The 25,236-nt window shown below is 42.0% G+C and overlaps 1 protein-coding gene across 1 annotated transcript; it reads right to left on the bottom strand.

Annotated features, from left to right (window-relative positions):
- Positions 1 to 24,581, bottom strand: MCM6 (minichromosome maintenance complex component 6). The gene is made up of 17 exons (XM_054044706.1): positions 23,902 to 24,581; positions 22,332 to 22,478; positions 21,431 to 21,541; positions 20,506 to 20,755; positions 18,811 to 18,976; positions 18,582 to 18,727; positions 16,911 to 17,061; positions 16,091 to 16,232; positions 14,523 to 14,664; positions 14,252 to 14,359; positions 13,606 to 13,761; positions 12,301 to 12,429; positions 11,565 to 11,726; positions 9,804 to 9,939; positions 9,349 to 9,516; positions 5,925 to 6,064; positions 1 to 541 (listed from the first exon to the last, which is right to left on the bottom strand). Exons 1-17 carry the CDS (start codon positions 23,997 to 23,999, stop codon positions 428 to 430), a joined length of 2,466 nt encoding a protein of 821 aa, XP_053900681.1. The 5' UTR covers positions 24,000 to 24,581; the 3' UTR covers positions 1 to 427.
- Positions 24,582 to 25,236: the final 655 nt, after the last annotated feature.

Here is a 25,236-nt window from a genome sequence, read left to right as displayed (position 1 = left end):
GACATTTAACAAATTTGTATTTATTTAATAGGAAAAACAGAATTGTAAACATCTACATCATAAAATCTCACTAACAGATACTAGAGAAGAATGGTGCAAATTTTCCCACTGTTAAAAAAGCTTCTGGATAGCTCCATGCTGAAGAGATTTCATGTTGCCTTACCTTGCCTTGTTTGGAAGAGGGCCATTAAAAACAAAAAAAACTCAGAAACATTATATAATGTATCATTTATATAAAACCACATTCCAGGAATACTGAATATCTATGAATAATCATGTATTGCTAAGAGTACTGCTCCACACCACAATAAAGTGTTCATACAAATTTAAGAATTTAGCTATTCAGTGAGTATTGCAACAATGTACAAAGAATGCATTTCCAACATGCAATTAACAAATTAAGTCCTACTATGGTATGTTACAACCCCTAGTCTTCCAGCTGATAGTTGGGGTTAACTACCAGGTATGGGTCTTCATCAAAGCTCTCTCCTTCTGCGGAGCCTTTTAGCCCAGTGTGGGTGAGTTCTATTAGAATGTGGTCCTGAAACAGACACAAAAAATCCTTACTCACACAAAGCCTTAATATTGAACACAGTTATTTTTGAAAGATAATTCTAATGCAGTAAGTGTTTGTTCTTTTTTAAAGAAAAGTCAACTCCCTTTTGCACTTTACTTCATCTTTTCCCTCACCTCCCTTTCGCATGTTTCTATCTTAGGTACTTATATGGCACCCCCATTGCTAGGATATCCAAGTACAGATGGAGTAACTGAGACACAGATTTCAATAGGAGTCTGATGCCTAAATACTTCTGGGGATCTGGGTCTAGGCAACTTGCCAAGAGTCAGAGGAGGATTGTGGTGGAGCAGGGAATTAAATCCAGGTCTCCCACAGCCTAGTGCTCTAACAACCGAATCAGCCTTCCTACCAAGGATGTGGTTCACTGCTACTTTTACCCCTTTAATCCTGCATACCCTTCCTTATTTCACCTAGTCCTCATGCTACCCAAGCTTCTCTCCCCACTCTTCCATTGTGCACGCTGTCTGCTTCAATTCTTCCCTGCAGAGAAACAGATTCCACAAGTTCTCTTCTTCTGGTAGTTTTTCCCTGTTTTTTGCCTCTTAGAGCAGCTGACCCTTCTTACAGGCGGGGCAGATAGGACCACCCATTATTAAAAGTTGCTCAACACTTTCCCTTATAAGAATGTTTTAAATTGTTTATAACACTACCAAGCCTTAGCCATCTAAGCTGAAATTTTCCATGCCGGTATGTCTCAGATGTATTTTTATTTTGAAAATTTCAGCCAAAATGGTTCAACTACTCCCAAGAATGAGTGTAGGGCAGAAAATGCATTGTTTTATTACTGTAAAAACATTTTGGCAACCTTTTCTTTGAACAGTTCTTGTGCCCTCATACTTTGGAGTAGGGACTTGAAATTTGGGTGCTAGGGATGTGGGTTTTGCTGTCCCTGGGAAAATCTGCCCAAATTATAATTTTTTTTTTGGGGGGGGGGGGGGGGGGACAAAGGGGAAGTAAATTCACAGTTCATACATGCTCAGTAAAGACTTCGATTTTAGCAGCTAAAATCTCCAAAGTTTCCATCTTCTGAGGACAGCTCATACATGTGCCCGGACTGCACGTGCGCCATCCTCACAGAGCAACTGAGCACACGCCATCCGGTCCAGGGCCACAGGGTCAAAACAGAACTTTCCCTGTAATGGCTGCTCCAAGCGGAGTTGGAACCAGGCAGTGGAACTGAGGGCAAGGAGCCTGCCCTTCCTGTAAATTCAATGCCCCCATTCCTGGTGCTCAGGCAGTATGGAGGAAGAAGTCAACTGACTCAAATGCAGAGGAGACAAGAGCCAGACCCAAAACAGGAAAAATACCAAATCATGACAAGGAGCCTGGTGGGACTAGGGGTGGGCTGGAAGGTAAGGTGAGAGAAAAACTGAGCTGGTATCCATGAGGAGCCTGGAATTAGGGGAGACAGATCTGATGAGTCAGAGGAGAACCAGGACTGGGTGGGCCTGAGACACACAGATTGAGACTGGGTAAACGGGGAGAACAGAACTGGTACAAGGAGTCAGGGGTGAGGAATATACTGGACAGATTGGAGGGAATGGGGCAGTAGAGTCTGTGCTGACTAGAGCACACTTCCCTCCAGAGCCTGGAATGGAACCCAAGATTCCAGAGTCTCACCATTTTGTTGATGCTGGCAAATTGCTGTGAAAGCCACTGGCAAAGTGTGTCTCTCATCCCTCTCTAATGCTGGTCCACACAGAGGATGACAACCTATTCTTGTTATCAGTTATTCCATTAGCTGAAATGGCTGAGATCAGGGTGGAAAAACTAAGGGTTCCAACTCTGCTGATGAACCATTTGGGTGTCAATAAGACACTGAAGCCTGTGCCGCCACATCTTCACTGCTATTTTTAAGATGTGATATCTAGATTAAAGCCAATGTGGATAGGCTTACCTAAGCTGGAGTATTGAGTCCAGTTTTGGGCCCCCAACTACAGAAAGGATGTGGACAAGGATGTGGAGCAGGGGGTTGGACTAGATGACCTCCTCAGGTCTCTTCCAACCCTAATCACCCTTTCAGTTCCAGTGTAGACCTGCCCTAAGACACTTTACACTATTCTGACTCTGTAAAGATGCCTTGAAGTGGGCAAATGTATCCACTTTAAGAGGCCTCTTTTACACTACCAGAGTAGTGTAAGTGAAAATCAGGCCTGAAATTTGTATACTACATGCCACCATTACAAGTGTCCATTTACTAGTCCATAGCACTATTTCACCCCTTAAAAGTCTCAGCAAGCCAGCTATAGGGATCTAAATCCAATCTAAATCAGAATTTTATTAATCTGGAATCATGAACATTAATATGGAATAAGGTACAGTGTGAATTTAAAGCAAATGAACTATTCTTGATTTACTCCATTTGTGGACACACTCATTCCAGAATACTAGGTTTGCCTTTTCACAGGGATTCATTGGTCATTTTTGCCTCAGCAGCTGGGACAAGCTCTTAGCCATTTCAGCTACAAGGATAATTGACCAGATTGTTTTAGGTGGTCAGCTGCAGTATAAACACCCTCCAGGCATGTTCAGCTCATGAAAAGGCAGCTGTTGGTGACATTAGGATGAATACCATTTTGTTTTCAAAACCCTGAATATGCTGATGACATTGTTTTGTTGGTGAATCACTGCAGATGATGCTTATCTGGTCAGGCACAAAGCAACATGCACTGGCCTTGTTATTAATATGGACAAAACCAAGTCCCCAGCCATTATCAGCCTCCAGCTCCTGACTACCACTAGCTCAGTACTAACCTGCCTAGTCACGATATTGGAGTAGGTGGCAACGGTCAAATACTAAGGATGCATCACAGACCATATGGAAGATATTCACAAGATGTGGATGCTCATACAGCAGCAGTTGCTGCCATATTCCAGGCCCTTAAACGGCCTCTATGGAGACATTGTGACAACAAGGTTTCTACAAAGCTGTGTATCTACAGGCCTACAGTTATACCAACTCTTTTGTATGGCAGCAAAACTAGGAATAGGCAATAAGGAAAGCTGAAGAGCACTGGACCGATGTTGTCTTTTCTCATAGTCTTGGTCAGTTGCTCCATATCAAGTGGCAGGACAAAATCAGCAATGAGGATATTCATAGCCAAACCCAGCAACTACCTTCATCAGCACTGGTTCAGTTTTGACAGCTTTCTTGGTACGGATATATTATTAGCATGGAAGACCAACAAATTACAAAGTCCATTTACCATGGAATGCCCTTACACGGCTGGCAATCACATAGTCACCAAAAACTTCAGTTGGCACAATAAGATTGCCAATGACAGAGAGACTGAACAGCCAACCCATTTCTTGCTGGAGATTAATCTGGATGGCATTTGATCTGCAAGGAGGTTACGTCCCTTTAGGATTTGCCTTGAGGATGGACTATTCCAGAAGAAGAGTGCCTTATATCAAATTAGCTTAATCTATTTAGTCAGGAATAGTTACCCTCCCAAAGTAGATAAACCCTAAAAACAGTAACTCTTGGCACTGTAGAATTTACATAGCAAGCCAATTTAGCAACATTTGTACACTGTTTTAAGTAGTAGACTTGCCTGACCCAAACATTGCCATAGTGAGAAGCAGCATTTCTTGCCAAGTATCAACCAAGGAGTACTTTCTCGTTAGGCTTTTGATTAAAACTGACTTCTCAGCATTCCTCTGGCAGCTTTCGTTTTAATACAGAGAGAAAAGAGATACAGAGAATCTAATTTCCAGAGAGCGAGTTACACCACCATGGCAGAGACCTAAACTCAGGAGTGAGGACTGTGACATTGAGCCAGAAAGCAACTAGCAAGCTAAATGACCTAAATTCAACCTTTAAAGACATATTAGAAAAGTATATAAAATGGTAAATAGGGCTATTCCTTATAAATAGCTAACACAGCCACATAGACTAGAGCTTTGAAATGCAAACCCATATTGTTAGAGAATTAGAGGTAATACTAATTTTGTATGTTTACTTAAACCTTGTTAGATGTTAACCATGTAAGAAACAGTTCCTGTCTGTTACTATATCTATTGATTCAGAGATCAAAAGGGAATATTAACATTTAGATAGAAGTTGGGTGTAAGAACGTAATTGACTATATTTCTCATTGAAGTATGTAGTAAACTGTTTCTCAACTGCTTAATGGATAATTACCTCATGCTGATGCATGCAACTAGTTACCTGTGTATACATAGGAAAATAGGTTACTTTAAAGCCACTGTTCTTCACCCAAGGAATGCCTGCTGTCAAGAGGCTATTGATAGCCTGTCAGAGAACTATAAAAAGAGGTCTTGGACCCTGATCCTGTTATCTCAGATCTGCTTAAGCTTCGTAAGGGAACGTTTGAGTCGCAAGGCTGAGGTCCCTAGCTCCAGAGTGGGTCACCCTTATATTGGTGACCTATGGAACTAATTCTGAAAACTCTTTGTAACTCTAAAGCTCACCTTCTCTACTATGAAATTGACCTAAGGACTCTATTTATGTCTGTATGTATAATGATCTTTTAACCAATACTCACTCTCTACTTTTTTAATAAACTTTAGTTTAGTTACGCAAAGACATGCTTATAGCCAATTCTTGTTAAGATCTGAAATATTCTTTGACCTGGTGGGTAATGTGTCTGGTCCTTCGGGATTAGTACAACTTTTTATATGATGAGTAAGACTTTCAGTAATCCTGTATTTGACTTGGCTGTCTGGGTAGGAGCTCAAGGCTGGGTTGCTTTAAGACAACTTTATTTCCGGCTTCTGGGTAAACCAGTAAGGTATTGGGAAAGCTATTTTGTTGCTGGCTTGGTGAATCTAAGTATCAGAATAACCACCAGTTTTGGGGATTATCTGCCCCATTCTTTGCAGTTTGCTCTAGCCGAGCAATCTCAGCCTGGCCCACCCTGGAACCCTGATCACAAGAATATTTCAGCTACATGGGCAAAAGAAAGGGGAAAGTTCCATTCCTCAGGAGGCTCACATTGTTTACTGAATGCCTCAAAGTCACTACAAGAAAAATAACAGCCCTAGAAACTGAAGTCCATGAAAAGTTTTAGGGAGTATCACAGCCTGCTATTAACCACTTCTTGTTTCCAATTCAGCAGGACAAAGGAAATCTATTAATACTTGGAAAAGGAAAGTATGTAATGCCTGACGTTCACTCACACCCACTCACCCCTTTTCCAGCCTGTAATTGTGACATTCCTTCCATGACCGGAGTTTTAACAGAAAGATATCTAGGTATTTATACAGCACCAATTATTGGTGCCTGCGCACAGAGATACTGTATGTTCCTAACTTGTCAAATGTATCAAAAAAACCATTTATAAGCTAAAAACCCTTTTAAATATCCACGCAACTGCATACATACATAGTGTGTAAGTCGATGAATGACTCTCTCTATGATCTTCTTTCTATTTATAAGCTCTTCTTCAGACTCTATTTCTGATTCAATTTCCTTTAAGTACCAATTAATAAGATCACTCTTCTTTAATGAGGAATCATCCTCTTCTGCAAGGAAAAAAGAAACCTAGATTATTCTAGTTACAATGCCAATCCCCAGATTGCATAAACATACAGCAGCAGGAGAATACTAATCAAACTGTCAAAGAGAAGGCTTAGTATAACATTTACAATGTTGAAAAGAAAAGCCCAAAATAACCTGTCAGATTGTTTGTATCAAGGAGTTTTGATTTCCCAGGAAATGAGAGGTGTCTGATGACAGATGACATGTCACAATCACATTGGAGTCACATTTAGACCGAGAATTGAAGCACTCATTTCTATCCATCCATGCAGCTCACAAACTAAATAAGCTGTCTGGCAAAAACACCAGCTAGAAGATTCAAAACGTAAGAAGAGTGGCAAGCAGCGCTGTCTAGTTTCCTCCAAGTAAAGCCAACGAAACGAAAGCATTACTGTTCTGCCCAAAGAGGAAGACGCTAGCGTCTTCTGTAATAACTGCACATTCTGTCTACCTAAACCACTTTTGCAGCTTTAACTGGATATTGCAATCTTTACTTCCAATCTTAATTTTTTCTGTAGGATTGCTATATTATTGTCAAACAGCTGCCACGTTTCACCCTAGCAGTGACCTCATTTCAGCTGACATACTGTGGATCCATGGTGCTGTGAAAAAGGGCCCCCGACCCAATTCATTAAAACAAACCCTGTTGCCCTTCTCCCAACTTTCAAACCAACATTCTTTGGTTTAGCTGACTGGGTATTAATGAACCCAAAGAGAAGTTTCTTCATGGGATTTGTGTGAACTTGGTTTCTGAATGGGTTGTACTGTCCGAGGGGATATTCTTCTTGTGTCCTTTTACCACAATCATAGATTTCTCCAGCGTTGGGCACATAATATGGCTTGATCTATAGCCCTGGTAAGATCTTCCATGATGCATGGTTCCTCCAAAAGCTGGCAGACCAACAGATGGTGTGTGTTTCACTGAAGTCACATGTATCTGGGTCATTAGCATAGCCCCACTTCTGCATATTTCTACATATTGGCCTTCCATCTCTTGCTTGGAGACTCTTTAAACATCTCCAGGTCTATCAATCTCTCTCGGTACCTGCAGGAAGGTGTTCGGCAACATCAATGTGCATTTTGACATCTTTGTCGAGTATTTTGAGCATTGTGCGCTACATTTCCAGTTGTGTAGCTGTTGCTGATTTTTTAAGCAGTTCTGTTGCTGCTAGGGAGGCCATGTGTCACCATGTAGCGGACCTCTGGTATCTTCAACCGGTCAATCATTCAATTTTGCTTGTGACCACTCTCCTGATATCTGGTGGAGCAACTCCAGCAAGCACATAAAGGTTGTTCATGTTTGTTGGTTTTAGACATCTTGTGATGTAGCGGAAGCTGTCATTCCGTACAGGATCCAGTTGCTTTGCGTGAGCCAATCTTTCCCACAGCGGACATGTGTATTCGGCCCTCAAATAGTGAGGTGCAAGTGCAGTGGCTCTTAGAATTCAAAATGGGGAACCATCCCTGCAATTAGCAAGCTTTCTGAGCATATTGTTCTGGGAGCCAATTTTGCCTTTTGTCTTTTCCACCTGTGCCTTGAAAGAGAGAATGCAGCCTGGCGTCACTCCACAGTAGACAGGATTCCAGCAGTGGGCAAGTGATATCCCATTCCTGATGATGCTGAGTTGTCTATTGGCCTCACGATTCCAAAAATGGAAGAGAAGGACTTACATTTTGGCTGCGGTGGCATGCACTTGATTCTCAGTGTAACAGACAGAGCCCGGACAGTGCTGATGTTTGCGTAGTTTTGATCTGGGCAAGAGCCGTGGCTTGGGCAGAGACACCTAGGTCGTCGGCAAGAGAAAACTTCTTTTGCCAGTTGATCCAGAGGCGGTGCTAGCCCACTGCGGGCCTTAAGGAGATGCATTTTTGCCCCACACAACACATAATAAAAAGCTAATAGCCCTTGAGCTGCTCGGGCCCTAAGCAATTGCTCAGTCTGCTTATGCCTAGCACCAGCTCTGAGTTGATCATTCACATAGATGCGGAGAAGTATTGAGGAGAGTATGCTCCCTTTTGGTAGGCAGTTTTTCTGTTGCCACCATAGGCTCCACTTCCTGTGTTGTTTGAAGTAAAAACATTGGTTCTCTAGTAGACACTATGAGTTGTAGAAGTTGGTGACCTTTCATCAGGTATATTTTAGTGAGGCGCCTTCTGTGATTTACTGTGTCATATGCTGCTGGTAGGTGCTGTGTTTGTTGACCCTGTTATCATACCATTTTCAAAGCCATCTTCAATGTATCAAGTGATGTTCAGCATTTGACAGGTGCATGACTTGCCTGGGAGGAATCCAGTTTGCTCTAGGATTAGGTCCTTTTCAACAAGTTGTGACAGGCAGTGTTACAGTGCTCTTACAGTTTGTGGAGATGACATAGTAGTGATATAGGTCTGAAGTTCTTCAGCTCCGCTGTGTCCTTCCACAGCTTCAGGAGTGCCACAACACATGCTTGTTGCCAGATCTTGGATACTTTCTATGTATCTGGACAACTTAATTAACCAGTTCTTTATTGCTGGTCCAAATCGTTTGATTTGTTCAGTATGAACACTGATTAGGCCATCAGCTTTGCCATTCTTAAGGGCGTTAATTCTGGAGGTTAATTCAGTATACAAAAAAGTCTCCTACTCTTCTTGCCACTTAAGCTGCATCTTAGGTTGTTTGTTCAGTGCCCTACCATTTTCTAGGAAACGTTGCTTTGCCTTCCTTGGGTGGTTATGCTTTCTTCCTGCTGTGGGTCATGTCCATACTCTCAATGAGATTCTGCCTTTACTGCTGTTTTTCCTCCTTTAGTACAGAGACCAGTTCTTTGCCAGTTGCGATGATATCCTCAGTGAATGGGTCTGCTTTGAACTTCTGCTTTTATTGTGTGTACCGATCCAATAACTCAGATGTTAGTCCTGGCAAATAATTTATTCTGCAGTCTTCGACACACGATACATACCACATTGACAAACTGTTTGTAATTTTCTAGTATTGGTTCAATCTTTCTTATAACGAGCATTGAGGTCACTGGGGAAGCCCTTTCATTCTGCTGTCTTAAAGTCATGCTGGAATGATACTGAATTTGGCATTATGGCTTCATTGATCTGAATGGCAATGGGCCAATGCCGCGAATGTGGAATTGGACTCAAACTAAGTTTGTTACACAAACCAGCTATGTTGTTGCTGACAAATTCCAGATCAGAGTTGTAGCCCTGCACTGCAATATAACCAAAGAGCATCTGTGATGATGTAGCCCATTCACTTTACAGTTTTTAAATTAGTTCTTACCTTCTTCTGCTTTCCTGAGGTGCAGCACAATGAGGTTAGAGATTCGGCGGTATTCAGAGAAGCCAAGTTTCAGGGAAGCTTTGGGGGCTGCATCTTTATTTGTATCCTCAGAGTGGTCACTGATCCCATTCACAAGGCCGTTGACACCTGCTGGAGCATCTGCACCACCTGTATCAACATATTTTATGAATAAAGTTTAAACTTCATGTAATTAGCATCGTTACGCTGATCTGGAAGCTGAAGCAGTGTGACTTTCCCAAGATCACAGCAAGACAGTGGCAGAGTTAAGTACAATCCCCTACTCAAGCCTCTAGAGCATGAGAAAGTAGGGACAGAGGTTGAAGCAGGAAACAAAAGAATAGATGCACTTCTGTCAAACAATTAAGCACTAAACATTGGAAAGTCCCTCCTCCCATTCACAAGCAAAGCCAGAAACTTTTCAGCAAGTGACTTACCGTTGACTCCATCCTCAGCCTCCTGATCCTCCATTTGCTGTTCGTCATCTTGGTCTAAATTGACATCTGGAGTCTCAACTCTGATGATAGATTTGTTTAATAACCTGAATGCTTCCTTCACATGTTTTGGATGAACCTGGTAGATTTGCAAAACATATTCATGTGTTCAGAACTTAAGAATTGTACTTCAGATTGTGATTCTACCCTGAGAAGTGACTAAGAATGGCATTGCAGAGGGCTCCATAGTCACATCTCACTAATCCTATATCAAAAGTAGAATTTTATTTTTTTTGCCAGCCCCAGAAACTTACCCTCAGCTGACAACCAAGGTTGGTTCTCTCTCATGCAATTGCCATAAACTATAAGGATTCTGAAGGCCAAACTATGCCCTCTGACACCTCGTGACTTTCAGAAAATTTGCATAGGATTACTGAGGAATAAATAGCGTGCTGATGGTGAGTTTTCAGGGCTGGCAATCAGAAAAAAGGTTTTGTTCAAACTGAGCCCACATAAATAGAGAACATAGAGTCCCACAATGACATTTTTATAAAGTCACTTAATGACTTTTGATGGGACATCGATCCTTAACACAACAAAGCAACATTACCTAAATTACAGATAATCCTAGCCTTTTCTTAGGAAGTGACATTTTTACTATTCACTAGTGGGTTTTTTGCACACTACTTGAACAATGAAAATTTAAACTTGCTTGTTTCACTTTCAGGCTTCCAATAAAACAACACAATGCTGTAATGTTTGACTGGCAACACTATTCAAGAATGTTTATGTTTATAATTGAAGTGTGTACCCCTGGGAACCAGAAAGAAGTTAACTAGAATCGTCTTCATTGGCCCGACTACATGCTGCAAGGTTTGTTTTTAAAACTAAACTTAGCCAAAATCTGACCTGACAAGCATCTTTAGAACATAACTAGCTGATATTTTTTGGATATCATATAGTTTAGAACAAAATGTGTCAAATTCAAACAGTAATAGGTAAAATCATGTTAATCCTATATTCACACTGAAGCAGATGGGTTTTTAAACTGGGATTAGATTATGAAAAAAAGGCAGTGAAGTTTTCCAAATCCCATCCATGCAAGAAACCACATTCAGTAGATCTGAACAACTGCATAAATAGGATCATGCAAGTTCTCTGGGTTCCCTGGTCTTGGCTCCCCCTCACTGAGTTCAAATACACCCATAGGCTCTGCTGGGCTCCTTATATTTGGCAATCCGTCAGTGAGGCTTAGATGCCCTGCTGGGCTCTGCTTGGCTCCTTCTTGATTGGGGGTGGAAAAGGGTGGCAGCATCTCCCAAGCCCACTCAATCACAATGCCAATGGAGCTGTACCTCAGTAGATTGTGTAGATCTTCATAATATTATACTTCTCCTTCCTTACATGTTTTGATGAGCAGGGAACATGTACATTAATATTGCTGAGCACATGAATTAATATCCAATCGGGTAGATCACACACATCTCAGTTAACTTTGGAAATGTGAGCCACAATGTACCCACCTCCCCACCCACACACCTAGAGATTTTTTTTAAATATGGGAGAACAAGGCAGCAGCAGCATGAAAGAGGAGCTGACATGCCATACAACTGAGTACTGGCTGAATCAGAGACCTTATTTTAAGCTGGGGAAGAAAATGGCCAGGAAAAAGCAAATTCAGAGTATCACTGTCAACTTTCAAAACCAAAATGCTAATTGCTTTTATGTAGCTGTTTACAATTTTTTTTTAAAGCTATGTGTTACCTCATCACAACAGTGCATTCGGGCCATAGCTTCAGACAGTCGAATCATGCTCTCCAGTTGTCGTACTGTGATTCTCCAGGAGGACTTCGTAACTCCAGAGCCATCCCGTTGACGTAATCGTTTATACTGCTCAACTATGAAGTCCTCTGACTCTTTAGAAATCTGATTGAAATAAGATGTTACATTTGTTCACAATGAACTGACATAAGTATACTGCCTCCATTAGTGGAACTTCTGAAAGTTCCACTGCATATTTCTAAAAGCCACTTTTAAATTATAATTTGGATAAACAAAGAATTTGCTTCAGTTATGTTCAATTTACATTTTTCTATGTGCAGTAACCTTTCAAAACAAAAAAGTTGTTCAATGCAGTTGCTCGATTAAGCAACAAGTCTCTAAACTACAGATTACCAGATACTGTTGAGGCAATGATGATTCTCCCACACCCAGAGATATGAATTAAACATGATGAAGCTCTTCATTTGCTTTTGGTACTGACAGACACTCAGCTCAAGTTTTTAAATCCAATCTCAACTGTGCTGTCGGGAGCTCTGGCATTTACAAGGAGAGCAAGTGGATCCAAAATATTCCAAGCTTCCACACCACAGCTTAATTAACTGCTATACTATGGGATCAGTTCACTGATTTACTTTCTGTCTGCACAAAGAAAGCATTAAGCAGAGTAGTAACTTCTTTAGACCTGTATGCTAAGATAAAATATAAAAAGTATAGTTACCTTCGGTTTAAACTGTCTTGCAAATAGCAGGTACCTTCTGATATCATCTAGTGAATACACACGATCAACAGATTCTTCTATTCTGGAATGCAGATCCACTATGCGCCTGGCAATGGCATAATCCGTAACCTAAGAAGTCATTGCTTTGTTAGATCATTCTCATATAGCAGTGAAGCCATCATCAACTTAACACACAAAAGGGACATTGTTCCTTCACTTCTTGCTCCCCCATTCGTGCCTTTGATGTCACAGCTACTTTTTCCAGAAGCAAAACTATCAAAACTCAATGTTTCCAGTGGTGTGCTGTGGCATAAACAGTTTTAAAGAGATGGAAAAGGTAGTAAAAAACCCAAATAAGACTGGCCATGACTTCTTGGAACTTTACTTTATGACTAGTGTCTTAGCCAAACAAGTGGTAGAATCTGGAACTTGGCAGTGAGGGAATTCTAAATTCTCTTTTCCTTCATCTCAGACTACTTTTTGTGTGTTCCATCAACTCAATGCCTGTTAGAGAGTCAATCTTAGGGAAGGGGTACAGAGAAAGGCATCACTTTCTACATCTCATTTTCTTATTATTTGTATTATCATAGAGCAGGGGTCGGCAACTTTTCAGAAATGGTGTGCTGAGTCTTCATTTATTCACTCTAATTTAAGGTTTCGCGTGACAGTAATACATTTTAAGATTTTTAGAAGGTCTCTTTCTATAAGTCTATAATATATAACTAAACTATTGTTGTATGTAAAGAAAATAAGTTTAAAATGTTTAAGAAGCTTCATTTAAAATTAAAATAAAATGCAGAGCCCCCCAGACCTATGGCCAGGACTCGGACAGTGTGAGTGCCACTGAAAATCAGCTTGCGTGCCATAGGTTGCCTACCCCTGTATAGAGGCTAAGAGCCACAGTCACTGATAGGAACCCCATTGTATTAGACAGAGTAAAAAAAAAAAAAAAAGCAAAAAGACTGCAAATTCTATGGGGTATAAGGCTGTCTAAGATAACAGATAAAAGATGGATAGACAGACTGACAGGGGAGTACAAGGAGAAACAGACAATATGGTAAGCTGTGGTCTCAGCACACCAAAGCAAATACCATGTGGACTATCAGCAGCAGTCACAGCTTCAGTGACCAGCCAAAGCACAAGTTAAATCAAACTACTAGAAATTTTAAAGGTCAACATCTTAAATCAGCATAATTTGTACAGTTGATTTGTATTTCCAGCCTTGTAATTCTGTAGAATGCAGAGAGAGAGAGAGAGAGAGAGAGAGAGGAAAAGGTTCCTGACAGCTACTGCCCCTGCACTTACCTCATTGCATTCATCCACAAGAATGAAGAAGAGATCAAATCTGGACATGATGGGAGCTGACAGATTTATGTTCTGTTTCAGAGATTTTGATCTGTCATAGCGCCCACCAACTGGGTTTGCTGCAGCCAAAATGGAGGTCCTGGCATTCAGAGTAGCCTGACAATGCAAGAAGAAAAAATTACCAAAGCCTTAATATGTGACTTGTCAGTGCCACTTACTAAAGAAATGCAACAAGTTATGGCTTCTCTTCCAATTGGTAGGTATAGAATTTAGGCATCTGTCTGCTAATGCAGCCACTTACTTTGCAATATCCCTACTGATTTAGAGGGAACCTCTACTGACAGCAGCAGCACAACAAAAGCAGTAGAAATGATGTCACAAAAGAGTTTTGGCTAACTAGTACTTTGCCCTGATATACAGTTCACATTAAAGGTCATAGTTTTAACAGTTAAGATAGTAGTATCTGAAATACTGCAGCAGGCACTTTTTAATTATTATATAAGGCTCAATGCATTCAAGATAAGTTTCTTAGTTTTACAGATACGGGAAAGTGAGGTTCAGAAAGGTTAAGTAACCTGTAATTAAACATAAATGTTACAAATACACAGATACACATGCAAACTCTGCAAGGAATGGTGCAAGTTACCTTAACTCCTGCTTTTGTTATGGATATAGTCTGTTGCTCCATTGCTTCATGAATGGCAACTTGATCTCGTATATCCATTTTGTCAAATTCATCAATGCAACAAACCCCCTAAAACAAGAGTAAATAAATAAGATCATCCAACTTCAACAGCAGCTAGATCAAAAAAGACAAAACTTTTGCAAAATTGTATACAGTGAATCAAAACAATACAGGGAATACTGGAACCCTACTATTCTTAAATGCCGCTTCAAATTTTAGTTAGTGGACTTACATTATCTGCCAACATCAGGGCTCCTGCTTCGATGACAAATTCATGAGACTCCTCATCTTTCACTACAGCAGCTGTTAGACCAGCAGCACTGGAGGCTTTCCCACTGGTGTACACAGCACGTGGACTGAATTCCTCCACATGTCTGTTGGAGAGAGGTACCAATAAGTGATTAGTCTGCACTAACTATCCACTTTTATTAGAAATGTTGCAGGAGGTGCGGATACAAGAACTGTTACACAGTGATGCCTTCTACCACTCTATCAGGCCCAAGGATATGCTGGCTGCCGCTTCCCGCCACCCCCGTTGGCCTGGAGCAGTGAACCGTCACCAGGGGGAGCCGCGATCAGCTGAACCTGCGGATGCAGCAGGTAAACAAACCGGCCTGGCCCACCAGGGTGCTTATCCTAGCGGGCCGCGTGGCAAGGGTTGCTGATCTCTGGTAAAGTACATAATCTGCAATATCCCAAATTTAGGTTAATAACTGTAACGATACAGTTTAGATATTAGCATCTAAATATTCAGGTACATCTCTCAAAAGGTTATAGTAAGAGTAGCTTGCGGAAAGCAAATATAGCAGTGAGTGTAGATTGTCTCTCAGTAATTGAGAATTTAGGATAGGCTGTTCCTTACTAAATACAATCCATCAGTGAAATATTTCAGTTACTTTCCCAACATGTTCTGAGTGCTATGCAAACATTAAGCCTCTAAAAATACCTACTGGACCTCAGAAGTAAAGTATACAAATCTTACAGGTGGAGGGAAAACACAGATATGTTTAACAACTGGTCAAAGGCCTCATCACAAGTCAGTGTAGAGCTGAAATTAGAATTTAATTCTTCCTATTCCAAAATCTATGCTCATTCCTTTAGACTATGCTGCGAGTGGAAACCCCATAAAAATAATGCATCATGTCATATCTGATGTTTTAATTTACCAAATATTAAACAATATAATAAATTTACTTGTTTATTTTCTAAAAATGGGTAGTATGAACCATGGTAAAGCGTAGTACTTATTTCTGCTGTAAAGGGATATAAAAATATACTGCATTTATTACTCAAATTCTGTCAAAAGCAACACTTGTTACCAGATTTGTCAAGCACCAGTTCATTTTTGGCATCTAATGTCACCACCACAACATTGTTCTTACAATGTAGCCAACGGAGTTTATTGTTTACTTCTGTAAACACCATATTCAGTGGTGTTTGCATGGTTCTGGAAACAGGTGCTCAAATAACTTATTCCTCTTTACCTGACTTAAGGCTGAACAAATATACTGTACAGATACACCTCAAGTAGGACTTGACTCAAAGATTTTTTTTTTTATTCTCTGGGATACAGTAAAACCTGAAGGAGGAGAAATATTTTAAGCCTTACAAGATTAACTCTTAACTACTTGACAGTGCTCCTTAAAGTTCTTGAATACACATATCAAAGTACTAGCTTAGGAGGCAAATGCATTGCCTTCCCATATTCATTAAGTGCTTTACAACTTTCTCCCAACATACACTCCTAGCTCTGGTTACAAATGGCAACATTTAAGTGCTGGATTTTAAAGAGATGCTTACTTGAGAAACTGACTCTTGGCTGTACTTGGATCTCCAACAATGCAAACGTTGATGTCCCCACGCAATGAAGTGCCTTCTGCAGTTGTCTTAGGAACTCCTCCAAAGAGCATCAGTAGAATCCCTCGTTTCACTTCATCATTACCTGCACCATAAAGAGAAGTTCCAGTGAAGGCCCATAATGCAGCTTTGGGATGTTACACTTTGTGTAGATAAAAATTCAGCCCAACGGAATTTTAAAATCTCATGTATTTGAACAACATGCACTGGAAACAGCATTTATATGCTTGATGCAATTTCAAGGTAGAGCAAATTACAAGGAAGCTGATTTTCTTGGCACTATAGCAGCCTCAAATCTTTAGACAGAAATTTAGCTGATCAACTTCTTCAGAAAGACAGGGGGACCTAAGTGAGTTCACAAGCAACTATTCTGAGCCAGTGTCAAAATGGTTTATTATCAAATTGCAGCTATTGTCTGAACAGTATTTCATACACTCCATTGAGAACAGAGATAGGTGAAGTCCTACCCCTTGGATGTTTTTATACCAGACAAAGTTTGCATCCAATTGCTAGGCTGTAGGGTTTACTGAACAACTAGAAATAAACAGGTCACCCCGTGATGGAAATTACTGTTCTGATTGCAGTTCATTCCAAAATATTAAATAAAAACCCAACCTCTTATAGAGCACTATAAAAACTAGACAGGAGGATTTGAGATATTAGTTACATGTCTTCGACCTGTCCCAACACATGCCTGAATAGCAGTAGCGGATACTATCAAGAATGCAATCGGCTCACCCTGCCATAACAGCTGGACTCTTACCATGTACAGTAGGGAAGAGGCTGGTACAGAGATTGTGGTAAAGGTTTTTATCCTGGCTCATTTCAAACACCTTTTCCCATTCCTTTACAGACATCTGGTTTTTAATGCTCTCTGCAGTCTGTTCCTCATCTCTGAGCTCTTTCCCACCAAACTAAATACAAATAAGAAAGTAAGAGTGAGGTAACATGATACAAATCCAAAGTATGGCAGCTATGGGGGGGGGGAGGGGGGAGAAAAAGAAAACTACGGACTTGAAATCACGCAAGTTTAGCATGGAAAAGACAAATAAGGTTTCTGTTCAGTGTAGCCTGTTGGGATCTCTACAGAAGCATGGGGGCTTGTTTAACCGGGAAATCAAAAATTGAGGAATTTAAGTTACTTTTTTGATTTCCATGGAAAAAGTACATTTGGAACATCCTTTTCTTTTCCAGTAATACCACTGAGCCCCTTCATTCCCAAAGCAATGGAGCCACATGCAGCATTTTGCACATAGCAAAAGAGAATTCAGTAGTGAAAGGGGTTAGAGTTTGTGCTAAAATTGTCCTTTTAATTCTCTATTAAAATTAATTGCAAATGGAAAGCATATCACTAATACTAGAGTAAGGATACTTCTGCTTCCAGCAAATTTAGGAAGGATTCAAATATTCTTTATGCCTATGCAGATGTCAAGTTGCTGGTGAAATTATGCATCATAACTCATGTGACGCTAAAACTTAGCCACAGATGAACTAAAAACAATTTTTAAAACTATTTGTATTATGGGAGCACCCAAAGATCCACAATTTCAAGATCAGGAGCTTGGTATTGTTCATGTCATATTTAAGATGACCGTAAGATACCCAGGAGATGGAGATGTGGGGAGAGACGGGTCAAGATGTATGACTGGATAGAAGGAGATGAGTCATTTACTACCTTCTTATTTTAAAACTCTACAGTGGGCCAGATAGTTACACCTCTGAAGTATAAGTGTGGGAGGCGGGGCGGCTCTCTAGTAACCCTTTCAGGCCCAAGCATGATACTGCACGAGCTCCCTGCCAGAGTCTGCAAGGCTTGGCTGCCGCTTGGCACAGGGCAGCCTGTGTTGCAAACTTGGTATCAGTCTCTAAACGATAAGTAACAAGTAAGCAACTCAAGTTTCGGTTGTCTGTACCTTTAGACAAAGAGGAAAAAAGGCAACCTTAAAATGTACATGCTTAGTTGCAGCGGTTAGGGCAAGGCCCTGATGTGAACCTGAGATCTGGCTTATCCCTGAGGAGTTCCTCCTCTGTCCAGTCTCACCCAGCTCTGCCCCTGAGCAAAAGCAGGCACGCCTTCTTAAACAGCCTGCTGGTTTTTGATTGGTCAGTATTTCCTTTTGGCTGTTCTAGGCCTCTGGAGGCCTATCTTGTTGATTTGCTTAAACTGAGTGGTTTTCCTTGGGCAGGAAGTGTCAGAGCACTGATGTGTCTAGCAGGGGGCAGAAAAGGTCTGACAGACCCTGTCACAGTAAGAACATGGGAAGAGAGACTTTGCTACATAAACCAAGATGGAAGAGGAATATAACAATTGCAACACATCAGATCCAGGGCAAAATCATAAACAGATATGAACTGAAGCCTCACACTCTAGGAGAGGCAAAAAAGCCACCGTCTTCAAGCCAGAGCTTTAAGTCTATTTTCTTTAAATACTTACCCGTGGATTTGTTGGAGCAACATAACATGCTAGGAAGACTAGTTTATAGGACAAATCTCTGACTCCCAGAGCACGAAGTCCTCTGATTCCTTCAGTTTCATAACCCTCTGTACCACTGACACGGGAACCAGTTTCTGCACGCACACCTGCCATATGAACAAGAGTCTTAATTTTGTTTCAAGTATGCACACAGGACAGCTTAAGTCACTTTTTACAGACAGCTGTGTACCTGGGGTGGATAACTGAGCTACATCAGGCACAACAATCAGCGATCCTGTGAAGTCACACTTGTCACCAGCCTGGGCTGATTCTACCGCTTCAGCACGCAGGATCACTTCTACACTGCGAGGAATGCTTCCTCGAGGCAGTTCAGCCTGCGTCTCCTGAATGCGAACCTAAAGAGGAAGAGAATAGTAAATGTTCTGCTGAAACTGACAAGTTCCAATTTTAGCAATTTAAAGTACCTGTATTTCTAAACTTCTTATAGCTAACATGTGGGGAAATGGCATTTGCCCTCTGGAAGCTTCATTCATAACAAAATCATGCCACTTCCTTTTAAATAAAGAAAGGTGACTATTTAAAATGTCCTACTGGAGCAGAGGATTAAGGATGCTGGAAAAATTGGACAGGGTGCAAAGAAGAGTCACAAAAATGATTTGAGGGCTGGGGAAAATGCTTTGCAGTGACAGACTTAAAGAGCTCAATCTTTTTCTTCCTCAAAAGGAGTGCATAAGTTAATTTAGGCCCTATCTATACAGTAAAGATTGTAAAAAAAAGGGTGGATGAATTTAAAATCAAGGCAATTTAAATCGGCAAGTGGAAAGCCTCAATTTAAGTAGATTTTAATCAACTTTTCCATTTGTACTTCAGTTATTTTCAAAAGAAAGAAAATATTCACATTGGTTAATATAGAAAAATAATGTTGATTTACAACTAAATAGAGCCTTTACACTAGATTTGGTACATCTTTTTGCTTCCTAGGAGGGTACGTTATAACAATATACATTGATTTAAGCAATTATAAAGCTTAATATTTTCAGATTCTTATTCATGTGCATTTTTAGTATGTTAGAAAACAGTGAATTATATATTGCTTATTTATTACATAATTTTTTCTTCATGATTTGTGTCAAACTGCATTAGGACAGTAGCTGGAATGTAATTAAACACAAAACAGCATATTTATTTTTCATTTAAGATGTTTTGAGAGATTATAAATGTAGGCCTTAACATATTTTGTATTAGGTTTTATTTTTTTAAAAGAAAAAAATGTAACAAAACAAAAAACATTTAAATTAAAAAAAAAAATCCAATGTTTTATTCTTTCAAAAAAATCCACCAATTTTTACACACTCTAGTAACAAAACAAAATAAATTTGAAGTTCAAAATAGCATTCTCATTGAACCATGTTTAAAAAAAATTAAGTGTTTCAGCATAGAAAGAGATGAAGGCTACTGTTTTTTAATAGCCTGATACAATGGGTTGGCTCTGCTTATCTGAACCACTCCATATTAATATAACTCAGTCATAACCAAAGTTAATAACTGTTAAACTCTATTTTAGGTGGACAGAAAAAAACGTTAGCATAATATTTGTATAGAACAATTTTACCTTGCTTATTATGGGAAACTGGTATTGAAGGTCTCCTGCCTTAAAATGTGTGCATTTTATTTATAGAAGAATAAAGCATCTCAAGTCTGAAAATTGCTTAAGTCTCATCTGTAACTTCAAACACTTAAAAATACATCTTCTGGAGATAGAAAACAGCCACTTATAAGTTCAAGTGCCTTGTGTTAGGATTGCAAAATATCTGACTCCATATCATCAAGATTTAATGTGAACTAGTGGCAGTAGCACCTTCTAAATATGCAGACATCATTAACACATACACCCAACAAAGTTCTAGGGAAGCCATGGAAATACCTTTTGAAAGTCAACAAATCTTGATTTGTTTGTGTCCAGCAGGAATCTCCTTCTATTGGCACAGACTGGATTTCTGCAGATGTTTGGCTGTGTATATTTAAATTGCTGCTCCACATCTTTTATCACTGTCTGACAGTCTAGACACAGGAAGGTTCCACTTACAAGCTCTGGATGAACTGGATGGGTACGTACCACCTGTCCACTAATACGCATCAAAGAGCCAATTCTGGCCGATGTCAACTCTCGAATTCTGTTAAAAATATCAGATTAATAGCCATTCAATTCCTAGGTGACCTGGCATTCCACAGTTTTATGCCCCATTTCAGCAAAATACTTAAGCACTTAGAACTTAAGTAGATATTTATCTTAAGTAATACAATGGAATCTAAACACATGCTTAAGTGCTTTACTTAACTGGGGTCGTTAAGAGCATTCAGTATCGCACCAACATATCATGCTTAGCATTAATGAAACTTGTTCGTTTACTCTGTGTTTCTAAAATTATCTGTGATAAAGAACATAATTTAGATGATTTCTAAGGTTGAAGTCAGCATTACAAAGGTATGAGAGTTATGTTTTGGAAAAAAAAACATGTTTTAAACCGATTTTAAAATAGACAAGTTACAGAAGGCTTGTCTATTTACAAGCGACGGAGGGCTTTCTGAGGAAGACTAGATGTTTTTCTAAAAGATATGCTCTAGGAATTATTTTAGCTAAGTTATTTGGCCCGTGTTACACAGGAGGACAGACTAGATGATCACAATGGTCCCTTTCTGGCTTTGGAATCTATTAATTTATTCAAATTGTCATCGCTATGTCATGTGTTTATTGTTGTCAGATCTTCTTTATCCTATGTCTGCTTAGTCCAGCTCGATGTGTTTCAACTATTAAAAATATATATATATATATATATATTATATCTTACTTGTGTCTGGTAGGTAGATCTTGGAATGCAACATAAAAGTCTTTGTTTGGAGGAACATTTCCATGGTCTCTGGCAAAAGTCTTCACTGCTCGACACAGATAAGGATAAACTCTGAAATACAGGAAAGAATTTCACATTTTACAAAAGTTACACAACTCCTTTTCCCTTTACAACCAGTCAAAGGCCTCCCTCATATATGTGTAATCTTTGGCTTATAGTATGCCAGGATACATGTAAGCAAGTATAAATATGCCAAATATGAAATATTGTGTGATAACACATTTTTGCTTTTCATTCTAAAAACGGGAGTTGAGTAAAGCTTATTTCACTAAGGGCACGTCTTCACTTCATGTCTTTAACGTGGCTTGTGTAGTCACGGCATAGTGCTGGGAGAGAGCTCTCCCACCGCTATAAAAAAAACCCCATCTCCACGAGGGGAACAGCTACCAGCACTGGGAGCACAGCTACCAGCGATGGTGCACTGTCTACACTGGCACTTTACAGTGATGAAAATTGCAGCGCTCAGGGGGGTGTTTTTTCACACCCCCCAAGCAAGAAAGTTGCAGCTCTGTAAAGTGCCAGTGTAGACAAGTCCTAAGTCTTCTGGGTCAAGCTTAGCCTGAAACAGATATTGAGACTAGAAAACAGCAACTGGCTCAATAAAGTAAAATACTTTGATGGCTGGATTCATTTAGTATTTCCATATTGTCCATCTACTTTTCCCCACAGCACAAATGCAATTGCCTATTTGCCTCATGTTCGGTGATAGTTCTGAACACAGCACCTGAAGTGGGCAGAGCTAGTAATGGGGCCAGTCAGCAGAAAGTCCCAATGTAATGGGGGGAAATGTTTTTAACTGTTATATCCAAGTCATGTTGTCCAGTTCTCAGGTGAGCCTTACCTGTAAAACTCCTCCTGGACAGTGGTAGAGAGCTGCTGATTGAACTGCTCCAAATCCACAAAGCTCACAATTAATGTGTTCCTCTCTGGGCGGATTAGCTCTTCAGCATCATGTAAGTATTTGACTTCCCCATCACTGTTCTGGAATCTGAAAGGGACAGCATTTCAAGGGGAAAGTTTTGCAGTACTGTATACCAAACAGCAACTGAATACAGGTCTTCAGTGCCCTGTGTAAAGGGGGTAGGAGAAAAAGGCCATATACCACTAGCACTTGCAAATGTCACTGCCAAATACAAGTTTTCTCCTACCCCTTTGTCCACTGATCCACAAATGGCAATTTCAACATGAATTAATACAACTGGATCTGTATTTCAGATACCTGGTTCCCCAGACAGCATTTTATTTATAGTTTAACAATGATCTGCACAGGTAAAATGTGTTTTATTTCTTTATGATTGTTACAGATTATATGAGGAATAGCACCATGTGACAGCCTTGGTTTTTGATTGAAGACCCCTTAGAGGACTAATCTGAACTTCAAATGTGAAAAATGAAACTTAAGCAACCAAGAGATGAAGGAACCTTCAACCACACCGCACAAAGTTTCATTAACAGTTACTGCACAAAAATTTCTGTCAATGACTTGGAAGAAAGGCTCTCTTTGGAAAAATTCAAATAACCCAAGGGAGACCCACATTCTCTCTCACAAGCCTTAGAAGAGACTCACTATTCACGACAATGAGATATTATGGAGCACCAAATTTAAATGCAGTTCAAATCTAGGCCAAAACGATTTGCCAGTCTTGCTAACAGTAACCTTTGTGTCACATGTGCATGATCATACAAGAAACCGAGGGTACAAAATAAAGGCTGATTTCTGTCAGGTGTTAGCATCTTCTGTGCACAGCTATCCAAAATGCACAAAGCAAAGTACAAGTGAGTAAGATACAAGGGAAATCTCATATAACGGTCTAACAATTTATTAATTTGTCAACCATCTGGGATTATACTTTGCTTTAACAGAAGTAAACCAGAGGGAAGACACCCTCCCCCTCAGGTCAAACATAACGGACCCCAACCAGTTGCAAACAAACTCAGGTGTGTAGGATTATAACTAGGAGAGGCAGCATCAGGGCAGGGAGATGCCGAGAGACTTCAGCCCCCGTCAAGCAGTCGCACCGACCCAGGTCTCTTCCGCCCGGACCCCGACGGGACAGGACGTTCCTCCCCACAGCGTCCGTGGTTTTAACAGACCGAGTTACAGGCGCTGGGGAGGCCTCCGGGCGTGGGTACCCACCGCACAACGGCGCGCGGCCGGGGAGACAGGGCTGAGGAGGCTGCCGAGTAAAGAAGGTGCCTCTCCCGAAGCCGGGTCACGGCCGGGTCGTGCACCTCAGAGCAGCCGCAAGGTGCGCCCCGTCCCCCGCCAATTCCTCTCGGCTCCTGCAGGGAGCATCCCCGCCATGGGGGGAGGGGGGAGCGCAGCCGGTGCAGGTAAGGGCCCTGCTGCCCCCGCCCCGGGACAGCGTCCAGCCGGGGGCGCACAGCTGCCGTTGCCCGGGGGCACTTACTCCTCCAGGAAGTCCTGGAACAGCTTCTGGCACTTCTCCGCCACCTCATCGCGGAGCTGCTGGTGCGCGGCCCCCGCATCCCCGGTCGCTAGGTCCATGGCTCGCGCTCAGCCTTCCCGCCGCCACCGGTCCAGGACAAGGGCTACAGGAGCAACTCGCGCGCTGCGGACAAAGCCCACGTGGCTAGCGGGCGCCACCCCCAACCAATCAGCGGGCGCCTCTATCCGCGCCCCGCCTCTTCCGAATGTTCCCCGGCAAGATTTTCCCGCCAAACCCGACACGGCCGCAGAAAGAAGGCGGCGATATCAAAGGGGAGGTGGCATTTAAAGGGGAGGGCGGCGAGTCGGCGGACGGCAAATGAAGAGACCGTGAAACAACAGCCCCGCCTCTGCTGCGGAATGTGATTGAGCACCGCAGGCAGCACCGGCTCCGCATGCGCAGTGCTGGCGCCCCCTTTCTTCGGTTGCTAATCGCTCGAAGAGGCCGGAGGTCCCTTCCAGTCCGACGTTTCTGTGATTCCAGGCTTGTGAGCTGGGCCGGCGACAAGCGGCACCTGCCGGCACTGTGCCGCGCTGAACCCCCTCACGTCAACTTAAACGGGAACCGCTCAAGTTTGTCCCAGCTGCCCCTCCGTTGTGGCGGCGGCGCCAGCGGGCCACATTTCAGTGGGTGACGCTGGAACGTCGCGTTGCTTCCCCTGCGGGAGGCCCCGCCCCTGCCCCCGCCCCTGCCCCTGGTGAGCCCCGCGCCTAACGTGTGCCTGGCTCCGGGCGCCACAGCCGGAAGCGCGGCAGCCTGCCTAGGCGGCAGTTGCCCCTGTAGGGTCTAATTCTCACGTCGCTGCACTGCCCGGACCGTGACCTATGGCCGCGTGGTGCCAGGCCGCGTGACGTTCCTTTCCGGAGCGAGTCCGGGGTCCACAGGCTGGGCGCGGTGCCCCCCGCTCTGGGATAGGCTCGGGGGGGGGGGGCGCTCGCCTTGGGTCTCTCTCGTCCTCCAGGGTAAGCGAGGCGGCTTCCCGGCTAGAGCCCTGCACGGGTACAAACGGTATAGCCGTGAGTGCGGGTATAAATCCGTGTCCGCGGAGCTGCAGGGCGCTACTCAGCAGCAGGTTGGGTCACTGCCGGGCCAGGAATCGCGCAGCTCCTGTGTGGCTGTACCACCTCCCCCCACGGGGGCGGTCACCAGGCTCACCCGCAGCTGTCCCTGGTTGTGCTAGGGTGTGCAAGCGGCTCGCCTGCTCCCGGACAGGAGTCCCTTCCATGCCTTTTTTTTTTTTTTTTTTTTAAACGAACATTAATTGCATACCAGGGCACCATGCTCCAGGGGGCAATG

This window comes from Malaclemys terrapin, chromosome 11, assembly GCF_027887155.1.
Source record: "Malaclemys terrapin pileata isolate rMalTer1 chromosome 11, rMalTer1.hap1, whole genome shotgun sequence".
Lineage (NCBI taxonomy): Eukaryota > Metazoa > Chordata > Testudines > Emydidae > Malaclemys > Malaclemys terrapin.
The sequence above is the reverse complement of the archived record's forward strand: the minus strand, read 5'-3'. Positions and strand labels throughout refer to the sequence as shown.

Bases quoted from the DNA above. Each gene is read 5' to 3' on its own strand.
- MCM6 (XM_054044706.1), bottom strand. From the start codon at position 23,999: ATGGACCTAGCGACCGGGGATGCGGGGGCCGCGCACCAGCAGCTCCGC. The intron at 18,728-18,810 runs GTACACAGCTGT...TTCATATGGCAG, and splicing joins AGCTCAGTTATCCACCCCAG to GTGTGCGTGCAGAAACTGGT. The intron at 16,233-16,910 runs GTAAGAGTCCAG...TTTATGGTGCAG, and splicing joins CCTCTTCCCTACTGTACATG to GTAATGATGAAGTGAAACGA.